Genomic DNA, 16,523 nt, shown 5'->3' with positions numbered 1-16,523 from the left:
CTTAACCTAGCCCCTTCAGCAATTGGTGGGACCCCACCACAGCCCAGCTGTGTGGAGAACTCAAACAGCTTTTAAGTTCTTATAATACGAAGGAAAACTGCCAAAAAAAATCTTTCAATGTGATTGGAAGACAGGAGAAATTTTAACAATGAGGGGATTAGAACATAGATAGATTTTGGACTTTGTGGAATTAGGACATTGCCATGCTAACAGATAAGCCTCTGTGGTTGGCTAATGCAAGCTATTAGTTTTTGGTTCTTCATCTTCTTAGTAATAGTAGGTTGAAGTAGACCCTGCCATACACATCCTTTAGTTTATGGAAGTTTTCTTAAATCACCATACACAAGATTTATGAAAGACATAATGGACCTCTCCAATGGCTGTCTATTTTTTCAACAATGTAGCTGAATTACAGACAAGTGATTTGCCATTGTGATTGTTTCCCAAAAGGATAATTTGTACTTCATTACTTCCTGAGTCTGACAGCTCATTTTTTAAAAAGAGGAACAAGAAAAAAAAATCAGCAAAATTGATTAATATGTTGAAAAAAAATTTAAAAAAATACAATGTTCCATACCCACAAGAAGTAGGGGAAAGATGTCTTACCATTTTTACTCTTTGTGCTCATGCTTATTCTTTATAATTCTGCAACATTCACTTTGGAGTGTTTTGTTATTATTGTTCCTTCCATTTGCCTTTCCATGGTTATTGTATATATTATTCTTTTGGCTCTGCTTTCTTCATTCTGCATTAGTTCATGTAAGGTTTTCTATTCTTCTCTATTTTCATTTTACGGTAGAAGAATATTCCATAACCTGATGAATTTTTGTTATTGTCGATATTATTTTATGTTCCTATAGAAGTAGTTTTTGAATGAAACGGTTTAATGTACTACACATCTTCTCATGATGGAATATCTATTATCTTTCTAGAGGAAGTATATGGATTATCTGAGGATTCTCTTATTGTATTCCCCTCATATAAATAGAGTGATCACAAATGATATTTAAATAGTGATTTTCCTTCATATTTGTTCAGTGAAATAATGTTTCCTTTTCTTTGCAAAAAAATGTTTTGTTCTTTTCCACTGAATTCTTAATCTTATTATTTATCATGCTTTGGAGGATGAGCTTGGAATCTCAATCTATTCTAATGCAGTATAACCTTAGTTTAATTCTACTAAAATGGAAAGACATTACCTGGTGACAGACTATGTTTGTTATTGAAAAGCTAACCTAGCTACATGAGTCTCATCTCCAAGAGTTTGGCCACTAAATAATGATAGTTTTGGGTCAAAGTAAATAACATAGATTGCCTAATAAACTAATTTCTAAGTGGGATGCAATTACAGATATTTTGTAGTATTTTTTGACAGGCTTATGGATTTCCTCAAAGACTCTCCTTTTACAGATGAGGAAACTGAGGTCATGAATGATTAGATGACTTTTCCAGTAATTGTTGCAACTCTTCAAGGGGCATCTAAGGTGAAAGGAATTCTTTAAGAATACTACATCTCCATCATCAATATATCTATTTTAGCCTGAAATAGCATGTCACAAACTGAGTTACTAATCTGTTGGCCTCTTATGTAATTTTATCTTTTTGAAAAATAACCAAACTGTGAAGCAGAAAAACTTTATAAATATCACAGGAGGCCTCCACTGATATGCTACTTTTCACTATCGTTTCCAGAGTAGTAAATTTTCTTCACGCAAAGTATATAGAATAATTTTATATTCATATTTGAGAATAATTATTATTTGCCATTAGGTTCCCTTTAAAAGGGAACTATTTCATTTAGATACTCTCATTGCACCATAAATCGAGACCATGGTGTTCTCTATTCGTGAATCCTGGCCAGACTAGTAAAACCATGGTAATATATTAGATTCTTATTCTTCTCTGTTCCTTTTCTGGAGAACACAATGTAAGTTATCCAATATTCTCAGGAGGTACTCAACTTTTCAGATTCCTTCGGTAACAAAGCATTCTTTCTTTATACTCTACCCAAAATCAGAGAAAAAAATCCATGCCTTAAAGCCTGCTCTTTAAACGGGCTTAGTGTATAAAAACTCACTGTTATTTTATTTCATTAACTAGATACGTTAAGAGTTGCCCATGGGCTAGATATACAAACCCTATACTGAACCTCTCTTAGCTCTTTTGATCCTCAGTTTATTGAGTTAAAAAGAAATGAGCATAATGTACATTTCTGATTTGACATTTCCTTTTGGAAATTCCCCCTTGCTTTTACTGGCAGCAACTTGATTTGTTTTTGTTTTGTCTGTAATGGGCATAATCTTTTTGCTCTAGGATAATTTGAGTGCAATACCATTTGGAGAAAGGGAAATGAACTGAGTAAATAATTTCTTTACAGTTTGCCCCACATCATATAACAGAAAGTCTCTATACCTCTTATTATCCTAACATTCTTTATTGATTGTTGAGTTCTAGTAAAAATTATACATGTAATATACCTATTTCATTGGAAATTTATCTCATCCTTCCAAGGTGAACTTGAAACATCACAACTATTTGCATATAGCCTTACAAATTGGGGAAATGAGTAATGAGGCTCTACAGAGTTTGCCTATGACACGGAATTTGAAGCTTTTTAAAAAATTTTATGAGGTTAATGTACAATGTTGCAGTATGCCTAGTAGTTTTAAATATGAATGCAAATTTCCTTTTGTGTTAGAAATGTGACTGGGGAAATACAAGGCTACAAAGCTATAAAACATTAGAATAGATGTGGTATTATAAAGCGAATGATGGAAATTTCTTAGCTTTATTGCATCAGATATTATCATAGATTGTACTGGAGTTATGAAAATGCTGAATCCTGAGTTCTTTTTATTATTATTCATTATAATAGTGATTGACAGCCATATGAGATTAATGAGAAACTAACAAAAATACAGAAACCCTTTAGTGGTCTCCATAGTTTTTCTCCATAGTATTTCTCCAAATATTCTATAAGTGCTTATTTCCCTTTGATAAGAAATATAGAGCATTAACTGAAAACCATAATAGTGATGCTATTGAGGTTATTGCAAATAAATGCAACATTATTTATTTAAGTAATTTGAAAACTAAATACAGAAAAAAGTAAGATATAGAAATTGGCCGTGGAAGAAACTGATCCAACAACTTAAATGAAATATTATTAAAATCAAAATAAATGAGGTGCATTGTGTTGATATGCATTTATACTTCATTGTAATTACCTATTCATTTCCCTTTGTGATACAAGGAATGAATGAAAGGAACTGCTCCAAATTTTCATATCATGACATAAACAAATGCATGATTTTTGAAATATTATTAACACGTAGAGTATTATTATAGGTACTTGTTCACATTATTTCATTGTGATAAAATTTTATTATACTCATTTTTATTAGGTTATTTTAACCTTTCTTCTAAATAGGTAATTTTAAAGCAAATTTATTATTTACTGTTATCATAGCACTTTTCCCTTAATAGCATTTTTCCCATTACACGTAAAGATAGTTTTTGACGTTAATTTTTTAAATATTTCAAGTTCCAACTTTATCTCTCCCCCCTCTTCCTTCTTCCTTCCCTGACACAGCAAGCAATCTAATATAGGTTATACATATACAATCATGTTAAATATTTCCATATTAGTCATATTGTAAAAGAAGAATCAAAACAAAAGGGAAAAACGACAAGAAAGAAAAAACAAAAAACAAACAAACAAAAAAAGAGTGAGAATAGTATGCTTTGATCTGCATTCAGACTCCATAGTTATTTCCTGGATGTGGTTAGTATTTTCCACCACAAGTCTCTTGGGATTGTCTTGGATTACTGTATTGCTGAGAAGAGCTAAGTCTATCATAGTTAATTATCACACAATGTTGCTGTTGCTGTGTCTGGTTCTGCTCACTTCACTCAACATAATTTCATGTTAGTCCAGGTTTTTCTGAAATCTGCCTGCTCATCATTTCTTATAGAACAATAGAATTCCATTACATTTGTATGCTACAATTTGTTCAGCCATTCCTCAATTGATGGGCATCCCCTCAATTTCCAATTTTTTGCCACCACAAAAAGAGCTATTATAGATATTATAGATATTTTCATACATTTTCCCTTTTTTAATACTTTTTCTTAACTCTGTTATTTCTTCCTATATTTTAACATATCCATTATATAATCTCAGTTTCACTACTACAGTTTTTGTTGGAAACTTAATAGGTACCAGAATAATTTACAAGGCACTGCATGCTAACTTACTTTGGCTGATCTAACCTTGTGGCCAATATTGTTTGGTTAGTATTATAGTCTGCCCCAGAGTTCTATCTTAGGTCCACTAGTCATTTCTATATACTTTCTTTCATGGTGATCTCACAAGCCCCCAGGGGGTCAGCCATCCCTTCTATGCATATGACTTCATGATCTATTTTTCCATTTCCAGGCTCTCTCCAGAAATCAGAGTCCATATTATGTACTGCTTCTTGGATACCTCCAACTGTTCATTCTGTAGGCTTCTCAAACTCAAAATGTCCCAAATAAAACTCATTCATCTTTCCATCAAAAGACCCTCATTATTTCTTCATAACATTCCTACTTCTGTTGGGGGCAGCACCATCCTTCTCATCAGTCACTTCTTCCACTTATCAAATCAGTTTCCAAATCTTGTTATTTCTGCCTCCATAATGTCTCCATCTGCTCCTTTATAATTGAGTCACGCAACCACCACTTTAGTTTAGGCTCTCATTACCTCTGTCCTGAACTATTGCAAAAGCCTTCTGTTTGCTGTACTAATCTCTATTTTCTACACCCTCCAACCCATCTTCCTCATAGCTATCACAATGATTTTCTAAAGTCACAGATCTGATAATGCCACTTCCCTAATCAAGAGGCCCTGGTGGCTTCCTCCTGTCTTCAGGATCACAAACAAACCTCTCAATTTGGCCTTTAAAGCCCTTCAAAATTTGGGTCTAACAAACAGCCTTCCTAGGTCTATTATACATTTCTCTAATTTTTTAAATTTTTTAAAACATTTTCCCTTACTGAAATGAAAGAAAGGAATGAAGAACAAAAGAAGAAAGAGAAAAAAGAAAGAAAAAAATAGCTTTTGTATCATATATAAATCTGGTCAAACAAAACAAATTCCTGTGTTGCTCATATCCAGAATGCTTTTCTCATTCTGCATTTTAGTCCATTAGCTCCCTATTAGGTATTGAGTAGTCTCTGTCACCCATCCAGTTTACAGTTGCCATTACTGTACCCTTCTTTATCTTCACCTGAAAGAGCTCTCTATGGTCCAGATCCCCAGAGACCATCCTGTACCCCTATCCCTTTTCCTTGGAAGGAGCTAATCTGTTCAGTTTTGGAATTCCACACTGGAACTGAGTTGTCTGATTGGTTTATGAGTGAAAGCGGTCACCTAACTCATTGTATCTACCCTGCCGTAGCTCCTGTTTCATATCCCATCCACCTTTCTGCCCAGGATATTTTGCCATTCCCAGCTTCCCTTTCTCCAACAAGATATTTTCTGTGATCCTCACTACCTCTAGAACCTTTCCAAAATAAGAATTATGCATAAGAGATAAAGCAATATCAGCTGTTTCCACAAGGTAGGACACTAACAACCCTAAGCTGACTCATGGAATCGAAACAGAATTCAACTCTACACTCCCTCTCTCCCCTCAGTGCTTTGGAAATCCAAAAGATAGAAGCTTGCTCAAGCTGCAACAGTAGCTGATCAACAGAACTCAGTCAAAAAACAGGGGAAACTGGGGTAGGACACTTGGGTGTGACTGTGTTGCATCCCACTAAGCCTGAGGTAAAAAGCTCAGCCTTCACTGGGCACCAGTTCTGTCCCCATAAGTGACTTGGATAGAGATGGAGGCTGGTGAACTATGAATTGCCTGCCTTGGAAAGAGGTTGAGATGATTTTGAGATCCAACCTCAGGGAAACCTCCATGGAAGGAATGGTTGTCAGAAAGTGAGAAATAGGGGAAAATAATGGAAACAAAGTCTGAAGTTACCAAAAACCTCAAGAGGAAGAGTATTCAGTTAAAGACCTTCACCATAAGCAGAAAAAAAAAACAGTGAAAATATTAAGAGACTATATAAGGAAATATGGCCTTCAGAGCTGAAATAAGAGTCCATTTATGAATAAATATTGCAACACAAAATAAAATCAATTAACAGGTGATGAAGCAGAAAATTGTGGATTCCAAAATAAGCATTTTCTGAATGGTTTAAAAGAGAAAAGAGGGATAGACAGAGAGAGAGAGAGAGAGAGAGAGAGAGAGAGAGAGAGAGAGAGAGACAGAGAGACAGAGAGACAGAGAGACAGAGAGACAGAGAGAGAGTTTAATGTTGTTTCTCTTCAATATAATTTAATCTTGAGGACAGAGATTTTCATTTTTTCCATTTGTCTTTCTAGTTCCTATCTCAGTGTCTAATACATAACAGGCACTTAAAGGCTTATTAAATAAATGAATGGTGATTAATAACACTATTTTGGCAGTAACATTTTGTACAGTATTTTTTAGCTTATAAAATTATTTTCTCCTAAGAATGCTCTGAATAAATTATGTATAATTCTTGTAGGAACATTGATCTGGAAGAAAATCAGAATAACGTGGTGTTGGGGAAGAAAACTAATCATGTTGTTTAAGTATTAATAGTAACCCGTTAATATTTGTATTTCAGGCCAAGCTAATAATGATTTCAAATATTTTCACCCTTCAATATATAAAAAGGGATAAGACGACCCTTTCCCCTGTTTTTCATGTAGTATTCATGAGAAATGCTTTACTGTATAATATCTTTGTTCTATAGCAGCATCCTTCTGATTGTCTCTTACCCCCATTTTATTTCCACTGATTACATTTTTTCTTCATCATGTTGGTGTTAAAACAACTCTTTATTTTCTACAAAGAATATTCAAAAGGAGTATGAAATAGAAAAGAAAACATAAATTGTGAACTGATGGCATAGATCAGGCACCTCATTGGTCCACTTTTTAAAAAACATATTAATATATGTGCAGAGATTCAGTAGGTTGCTTACATAGTTTTCTTATGTTGTCATTTTTTTTTTTTTATATCTAGAGATGGAATCTGGCTATACTGTTGATTTAATAGTACTTTCTAAGCCTTGTGATTTTCACAGATCCTAAAAGAAGTATATTTTCTAATTGCCTCTCTCATTTTAAGTCTACTTGCAAGTCAATTTCTATCTCTTAGACAGCAAGTTAATTTTAAAAACTTTCTAATTTCTAAGATTTGTTCTTAAAGCAAAATTAAGCTTTGCCTGAACTAAATGAACACTGATTTGATTTATTCCAGAACTCAACACAGCCTTTTCTTTGCAATTTCCTAACTTGGGGTGTGACAGTTATAATACTGGGAAAGTTTACTTTCCTTGCACTTTTATTTACATTATTTGTTTAAAATGGAGATATGTGATTATAAAAATCAAAATTTTTTCATCACCTTTCATTCTACAAAGGAAAATGAGTATTTCCTGTCATAAACCTTCTCTAATAGTATGTTTTTGCTATAATGAATTATTTTAATTTCCATTGTTATTATCATTACTGCTGCTTCTGCTGTTGTTGCTGCTGTTGCTCCTGCTACTACTACTGCTACTACTACTACTACTACTACAACAACAATGATTTTTCCTTTTTTGTATTCAGGTTGTCCTAATACCAGCTCTGACTCCGAATGTAAAAATCCTTTTGGTGGTTTTCAGGGATGTATGAGACAGATTTCCATTAGCAACAAAGTTGTGGATCTGATTTTGGTACAGCAGAGCATCTTTGGAAATTTCAGTGACCTTCAGATAGACTTATGTGGCCTTATAGACAGGTAAGGGCAGTCTTACATCTTTATTTTGAAATGGCTCTTTTCAAGTACTTGAGGGTAGACAAAAGAACTTGATGGATGGTAAAAGAAACATTAGTCTTTGTTTTCATTTGGTAGAATGTAAAAGGAGATGTTTTGATACTCATATCAAGAATAAGAAAATAAGGTCTTCAACTGGATATAAAAAATATTTCTTTTAAATGAAATTCAAGTACAAAAGAGAATCCCAAACATTTCCTTAGATTGTAGTATGTTTTTTTATTTGATGAGTTGTAATTATAATGGATTTTGTTATGTACTAAATATTTAAAAAGTTAGTAGTTTAGGAAACAAGGCTCTAAAACTGGATTAAAGTGTTTTTTGGGGAAGTACATACATAAATTTATATATTACCTGCTCCATGAGAGTTAATACTTCATCCTTAATCCTTGTCTGTTTGATCTCCAAAGAGGCCACAGCTGCCATTTCATTTTCTTTAATGATAATTCATAATATGGGAATAACTGCTGTTATACCTGTCTAGTATGAAGTCTCAGCATCCAATCGTTATCCCTCCTCATTTCCCCACTCCCATGCCATGCTTCCTACAATGATAAGATTCTGATGAAAATAAAAACTGTAGCTACCTTAGACAAAGGTTAGGGGCTACTGAGGGAAAAGTCATACTACATGTAGTAGAGGAGTGGTCAAGTGGACTCAACACAGAAAGCTAGATACAATACTAGAGGATAAAAGATTCTGGGGCAAAATACAAAAGTGTATCCAAAGCCAGGTTACTTTCCTGTCTTATTATATTGAACAGTAATAGTTTTGAAATATTTTAAATGAAATCACTCAAGCTTTTATGATAATCAAGCTAATTTTTTTTTAAGGAACCATACAAAGAGAAAAAAAAGACTTTGATACATCATACTATTATTATTTTTTCAAATACATTTGCATGTATATGAAAAATTCAGTCAGAACAGAGAAAGATAGGGTATTCCAAAGTTTTTAGTGCAGCTATAAGCTATTAAAGCTTACAACCACGTTAAGACTTTTGGGATACACTATGTCAACTACTACAACATATCTTTCAGTTAAAGCAATTCAAGTTTACCCTTCTTAACCTGTTGTATGTTAAATAATGATTTTAACCTTGATAAAATTAGGACTAGCAAGTTACAAATAATTTTATTAGTATATGTATAAATTTGTACATATTTATAATTATATAATTTTTGAAATGAGATATTTTCTAAAAGAATCAGGGTTAACTATTCTCAGGTACATCATTGTAGTGTAATGCTCCCACACATGGATATTCCTTTCATTTGAAAGAACATTCAAACTTAATATGAACAATAGTTAAAGGAAATATTTAGTCAATAATTATAAGTTTTTTTGTATTATCTAATTAATTATTGTATTTAATATGCATGAATGTCCATCAATAATGTAGTCCTATGCTGCTGTTCCGGCAAGAAGTGTTTATCAGTCATTCTTATTTGCCATTAACCTCTTTTAGTGCCATCCACTCCCTCAACCTGCCACCAAACTTTATAGACTAGGGTATTTCTCCCAAATCTCTTCCTTGGATCTTCAGTCCTAGTCCAGTCTGCTAATTTACTCATTACCCAGAGGAATCTCCTTATAAGCATTCTTTCTGTTGCCTGAGAAGTTGTAAAAAGTAAACTAATGATTCTCTCTCTCTCTGTCTCTCTGTTCCTCTCTCTCTCTCTCTCTTTGTTTCTTTCTCTCTCTCTCTCTCTCTCTCACACACACACACACACACACACACACACAAACACACATTTCCTAATTTCCTCTTCCTAGATGCATTCTCAATACATATTCTTAGCAATGCTGTGGTTAAAATCTATGACAATTTCTGGCTTAAGAGACAAAATAAATATATAAACAATGAAAGACCAACATATTTGAAAAACAAAACAAAACTGCCTTTTCCTTTACCCAATGGAAAATACTTTCGTTCTAGATTTCACCCCAACATCCAGAAAAACTGGGGTGAGGAAGTTTAAGTAGAGAACTGAAAGAATCACTGTATCAGGATTTATAATGGAAGGAAATGAGTGTGTGTGTGTGTGTGTATGTGTGTGTGTGTGTGTGTGTGTGTGTGTGTGTGTATTCAGTTAATGCTGAATACCTTTTGCCTTATGGTTAATCCACCCATACATAGTTACTCACACAGTCCTGGTACCCACTTCTCATCATGACTCTTTCCGCAATTTTTGCTCTCTAGTCTACAATTCTCCATCTCTAGCCTCACATGGTTTCACTCCTCCCCGTAATCCATTTGAGTGGGAGCATGGAGTTCAGGCAATCTGGTCCCACTAATCATAGGACTAAGCAGCTCCCCAATGGGAAATATTGGTCATCTGGTTGCCGAGATAGCACACGAGTAGAAAGATAAATGTAGATTCCATTATTATTTAAAAGAAAAATGCCTCCATGTCTCATCAAGGGTTAGAAGTAATGTAAACCTGGGTTCATGAAGTCAGTGTAGGTAGAACCCAAACTCTTATAGGTTCTAATAAACTCTTGTTGTTGTTTAGTTGTTACAGTCATGTCCAACTCTTTGTGACCGCTTTTGGGGATTTTCTTGGCAGAGATACTGAAGTAGTTTGACATTCCCTTCTCCCTTCTCATTTTACAGTAGAGAAAACCTTATTTTACTGAGGCAAACAGGGTTAAGTGACTTGTCCAGGGTCACACAACTAGTAAATGTCTGACTCTAGATTTTTACTTGGGTCTTTTTAACTCCAGGCCCAGGTTCTCCATACACTGTACCACTTAGCTGCCTGTTAACAAGCACAAAGAGTTTTGAATATGATTTTCACTACAAACTGTCTATTGTAGGAAGACCAACCTAGCTATGCAAAGGGTTATTTATAATAAATTCTTTGGCCTTGAAGGCTCACCAGCCAGATAAAAATACAAAAAACGTACTTAAGTCTTTTGTGGCCATCATCTGTTTCTACAATGCTGGTGGAAGAGTGATGAAAAAGGGGCAAGGGATATTTTTATTTTTTATTTCTTTTTTTTATTAATTCATTTTGATTTATCAACAATCACTTCTATAAACTTTAGAGTTTTAAATTTTTCTCCCTCTGCCTCCCCTGCACCCTTCCCAAGATGGCTCACAATATGATATAGGCTATACATATACATTCCTACTAAACATATTTTCATATTAGTGATGTTGTGAGGAAGAATTGGAACTAATAGGAGAAACCACCAGAAAGAGGAAACAAAACAAAACAGAAGAAAAAAAATAACAAATAGTATGCTTCAATCTACATTCAAACTCTATGGTTATTTTTTGGATGTGGACAGCATTTTCCATCGTGAGACCTTGGCGATGTCTTAGGTCCTTGCATCACTGAGAAGGGCTAAGTCTATCAATATTAATCATGGCACAATGTGGCTGTTACTGTGTACAACGTTCTCCTGGTTCTGCTCACTTCACTCAGCATCAGTTCAAACAAGTCTTTTCAAGTTTTTCTGAAGTCCACTTGATCATCATTTCTTATTGCATAATAGTATTCCATTACACTCATACACCACAACTTATTTAGCCATTCCGCAATTGATGGGCAGTCCCTCAATTTCCAGTTCTTTGCTCCCACAAAAAGAGCTGCTATAAATGTTTTTGTACATGTGGGTCCTTTTTTCCCATTTGTATGATCTTTTTGGGATACAGCCCTAGAAGTGCTATTGCTGGGTCAAAGTGTACATACATTTTTATAGCCCTTTGTGCATAGTTCCAAATTGCCCTCCAAAATGGTTGGATCATTTCACAACTCCACCAACAATGCATTAGTGTTCCAGTTTTCCCACATCTTCTCCAACATTTATCATTTCCCTGTTTTGTCGTGTTGGCCAATTTGTTATGTGGTACCTCAGAGTTGTTTTGATATGCATTTCTCTAATCAATAGTGATTAACAATGTTTTTTCATATGACTATAGATGGCTTTAATTTTTTCATCTGAGAACTGCCTGTTCGTACCCTTTGACCATTTATCAATAGGGGAATGACTTATATTCTTATAAATTTGACTTAATTCTCTATAAATTTTAGAAATGAGGCCCTTACCAGAGATACTGGTTGTAAAAATTCTTTCCCAATTTTCTACTTTTCTTTTAATCTTGGTTGCATTGGCTTTGTTTGTGCAAAAACTTATCAATTTAATGTAATCAGAATTATCCATTTTGCATTTCCATAAATCTGATAGGTAAACTATTCCTTGTTCACCCAGTTTGCTTGTAGTATTAGCCTTTATATCTAAATCATGAACCCATTTTGACTTTATTTTGGTATATGGTGTGACATTTTGGTCTATGTCTAGTTTCTGCCATGATCTTTTCCAGTTTTCTCAGCAGGTTTTGTCAAATAGTGATTTCTTATCCCAGAAGTTGGGGTCTTTGGGTTTATCAAATAGTAGATTACTATAGTCATTGACTACTGTGTCTTGCATACCTAACCTATTCCACTGATCCACCACTCTATTTCTTTGCCAGTACAAAGTAGTTTTGATGATTGCTGCTTTATAATACAATTTAAAATCTGGAACAGCTAGGCCAACTTCCCAGCAGGGGGTATTTTTAATGACAATTTTTGACCCATCTACAAATATGAATTTGTGAGATGTTTATCCAGTAGTCAGTGTATAGAAAGACTTACTGGAGAAGGTAAGCTATTTCCATATTGACCTTATTGTTCTTAATAGAGATAAACTATACTTAAGCTGCAGCTAAATGCAAAGATAGCTCATAGGTTCTCCCAGGGAAGAAGAAAGTAATAGTGAGAGCTGATTTAATCTCATGCATCAAAGGAAGAAGAAACATCATTTCATGGGGTCTGCTATGATCATTTGCCTTATAGGATCCATGTTCAATATAATATCCAAGTTGACTTCTCCATAGTCACAACTTATGTGTCACTATGTATTGTACAAAAAGTCAAGACTTCTCAAAATTCACACTTTGTTACTTGAACATGAATATAAGAATAGGGGAATTTGGTGGAAAAAATATTCTATGGAGTTAAGAAATGAAAAAAGCCTTCTAGAGTCATGACCTCATTTGGGGGTTTTCTTGGCAAAAATACTACAGTGGTTTGCCATTTCCTTCTTAGCTCATTTTACAGTTGAAGAATTGAGGTAAAGAGGGTTTAGTGACTTGCCAAGGGTCACACAGCTAGTAAGAGTCTGAGGCCAGGTTTGAACTCAGGAAGATGAGTCTTCCTGATTCTAAGCCCAGTGCTCTATCCACTGTGTCACCTAGCTACCCAATTCCTTGGAAACCTTATGTCTATATAGCATGATTACTATTATTAAGGATAATCACAAGTATCTGGGCATGATGGGAACTGAATAGCATCACATATATAAAAACAAAACTGGCCATATCTTAATAAATAGGAAATTGCTATCTACAGATATGGGAGTCATTTAAGAATTGTCTGGTTATAGTTAAATCAAAAGCTCAAAGGGCAACAATCTCTATCACATTAGAAGAAATGATAAAGAGGAGAAGAAACTGTACATCAATTAAAAACCAAGTTTATTTAAGCCAGTGGTCTCCAAACTATTTCAGTGAAGAACACCTATAAACAAAGCGAAACAAAATAAAACACGTTTTTGAGCATGTAACTTCAGTATGTATATATTTACTTATATATTATTTGTACATGCTACTATACTTATTTTTATGGACATTTATAAAGCTTTCACAAAAAACAGCAGTCTAAAACAGGATGAGATATAGATGAAATAATGTTTGATGCAAGAGTTAATAGTGAGCTATTGGAGTTTACTGAGTAGGGGAAAAATGTTTATAGTTGAACTTTACTACAATCTCTTTAGCAGCTGTGTGTTCATCTTTCATTCTTGAAGAGGACCAATGACATCAGGAGGGTGATGTCTTGACTTGAGATTGAATTGGATTTAAGTGAAGCTGAACTGTGCAAAGTCATCAGCCTCTGTCCTCCACAGTTGTCAGGGTCCAGGGACAAGACAGAGGTCAGGATGACTGGTGATGGCACCGGATGCAGTGGGAGACCTTGGCCTTTTTAAGCTAAGGTCTTTTCCAAGTCTCAGGTGTTTGAGGCAATGCCCATTCAATAATTAAAGGCTAGGTAAGAATTGAGGCAAAAGATGGCCTAGTTTGATTTCATAAAATGAACCATAAAAGAATCATGTGGAGGATAGATTGGAGTGAGGAATGGCAAGTCAGTAAACCCCAACCTTTTTGTGGAGCTGGAGTCTGTGATGATAGTATGGGTAATTGTGGCTTGAGTTAGCTGTTGGCCATGGGGGTAGAGAGAATATGACAGATATGAGAGATAAAAATTACAAAATTTAGCAACTAGTTTAACATATGGGGTGAAAGAGAGTAAAGCTAAGTGGAGTAGAGAGTATGCCATCAAAAGTGATAGGGAATTTCAAAAATTTAGTGGGTTATGGGTGAAAGATGATGTGATGCTGTCACAACTACCTCCAATGCTCAATCTTTATGACTTTAACCTACCCACAATAAAAAGAGGGAGGCAATGCTTTTAACTGCCATGGTCACAGAGCTAATTCCATCTCACAGGGGCAGTTCCTATATTCAGGATGTGATCTGGCAAGAAGAAGGTGAAGTTATGAGTGTGTGTGGGGAGGGTAGTTATATTCCCAGAGGCATTTGGACAACTACTGCTGTGAGGTGAGTGAGCAGCTATAGTATATTTACTCTGAGGAGAGAAAGCCCAACAAGAAAGGAGAGAGATGGCGTGGGTGTGGTTTTAGAGACAAAAGCCATAACTGGCAATCACATGAAGGTGAAGTGTTATCCACACATTTTTGAGATCAGATTATGGACCCTATGGAATTACACTGTGGTTCCCCAGGGAACCCCAAGAACTGCTTTGGTTAAAACTGTTTAAAAACACTAGCTTACTCTAAGAAATAGAAAATGGTTAATTATTAGCAATTATTACCAATATTTGTCAGGGCAGCTAGGTGGTGGTAAAGTAGATAGAGTGAGGGACCTGGAGTCAGGAAGACCTGAGTTCAAATCCAACCTCAGGTACTAGCTATTTAACCCTGTGTAAGTCATTTACCTGTGTTTGCCTCAGTTTTCTTATCAGTGAAATGGGAATAATAATAGCACCTATCTCCCAGGGTTGTTATGAGGAACAAATGAGATAATATTTGTAGAGCATTTAGCACAGTGCCTGGCACATAGTAAGTGCTATATAAATGCTGGTTGCTATTATTTTATAGGGAAGATTAACCAATTTAAACGATTAAAAGACAAAGCTAACCAAAAGAGCCAAGAAACTTCTTCAACTAGTAAATACGTTTTCAGTACAATCTCAAGTCAGGAAAAATGATAGCTAAGGGTACAACAGTTTAGAGAACAAACTTATTTGTGAACCATTACGAAGGAAAACAAGAGGAGATTATAAACATTATCACCTTAAAAACACACACTCTAAAAGGGATGGAAGGGAAAGAAAGCTTCCAGAAAGCTTAGCATAAAGCAGAACTGAAACAGAATATTGCAAAAGGATTCATGGAATGAGAACAAATACAATTGAAATGGAACTGATTTTTCTGTAGTTACTGACTCATTAATTTGATAATGGAATGATCACAGTTGTTCTCTACCCACCCTGTCCCAAATATACTATAAAGAAAACTGTAAAAGGAAAGTATAAAGAAACTGTAAGGCAATAAGTTGGGAAACAGCAATTGACCTAGCGAAACATATACAGAAGATAAAGAGGAGCCAATTCTACTTGAAAGATGATGGGATGTTTTCATGGTAATTCTGAATTGGGCTAGACACCAAGATCAATTAGTCCAATCTCTCATTTTACAGGTGAGAAATCTGACACTTAATGAGGTGAAATGGAGAAATTAACATTACTTAGGTAGTGAGTAGTATAATTAGGATTCTTAGGTCATATTCAAGTATATCATTAATAAAAAGAACATGAGAAATGAACTTTCATTGATGATTTTTCTACATCTATTGATGTAACAAAGTAGTATGTGCTTTTAAAAAATATCAATTGGGTAAAAAAAAATTAGTATTTGCCTTTGTGGAAAAAAAAAGGTTATAATTAAAATCTCTTCTCTCACAAACTGTCTCCTATGCAAAATGAATTGAAAGATGCAGCAACAGAGGGAATTTTATTCATTGATCCTCCTTTCAATAACAAATAAGGAATAAAGTAAGCAAACTTTTTTTGTCAAATATGTTCACAGTATCTTTTGGAGCATATCCTTTACAAAAGTCATGTGGAAGTTGGGGTCCCTATAGATAATGAACTAAGACGTGGATTTGAACTCAGAAAATACGTGCTAAATGTACCTAGTTGCTCAAAGAACACAGTAAAAATCTCTTAGGATTTATGAGGAAGAAGCTGGGTATATTGACTTATAAATAAGAGGACCTGCGTTTGAGTCATAGATCTGGCAAAAAATGGCAGTGTGGCTACTGACAAGTCACTTAACAGGCATCTCAATTTTTCTCTCCATAAAATGTAGATAACAATATTTGCAATAACTATTTTATGATTCTTTTATGGAAAACATTTTGTAAAAATCAGTCTAAATAAATAAGAACTATTGTTATTAATATATACGACAATGTATCATGTTAGTTATTACAAATACTGG

At 34.5% G+C, this 16,523-nt stretch overlaps 1 protein-coding gene across 2 annotated transcripts in view; it reads left to right on the top strand.

The window, feature by feature from the left end:
• Positions 1-16,523, top strand: part of CNTNAP4 (contactin associated protein family member 4) — a 582,938-nt gene that overhangs the window by 408,526 nt on the left and 157,889 nt on the right. For both annotated transcript variants that reach the window (XM_020976685.2, XM_020976684.2), the window contains exon 10: positions 7,682-7,853. In XM_020976685.2, the coding sequence (XP_020832344.1) occupies positions 7,682-7,853 (172 nt within the window). The remainder of the gene's footprint in view (positions 1-7,681; positions 7,854-16,523) is intronic.

The sequence above is a fragment of the Phascolarctos cinereus genome, unplaced genomic scaffold, assembly GCF_003287225.1.
Source record: "Phascolarctos cinereus isolate Bilbo 61053 unplaced genomic scaffold, phaCin_HiC Scaffold_4;HRSCAF=312, whole genome shotgun sequence".
NCBI classification, from domain to species: domain Eukaryota; kingdom Metazoa; phylum Chordata; class Mammalia; order Diprotodontia; family Phascolarctidae; genus Phascolarctos; species Phascolarctos cinereus.
The sequence above is the reverse complement of the archived record's forward strand: the minus strand, read 5'-3'. Positions and strand labels throughout refer to the sequence as shown.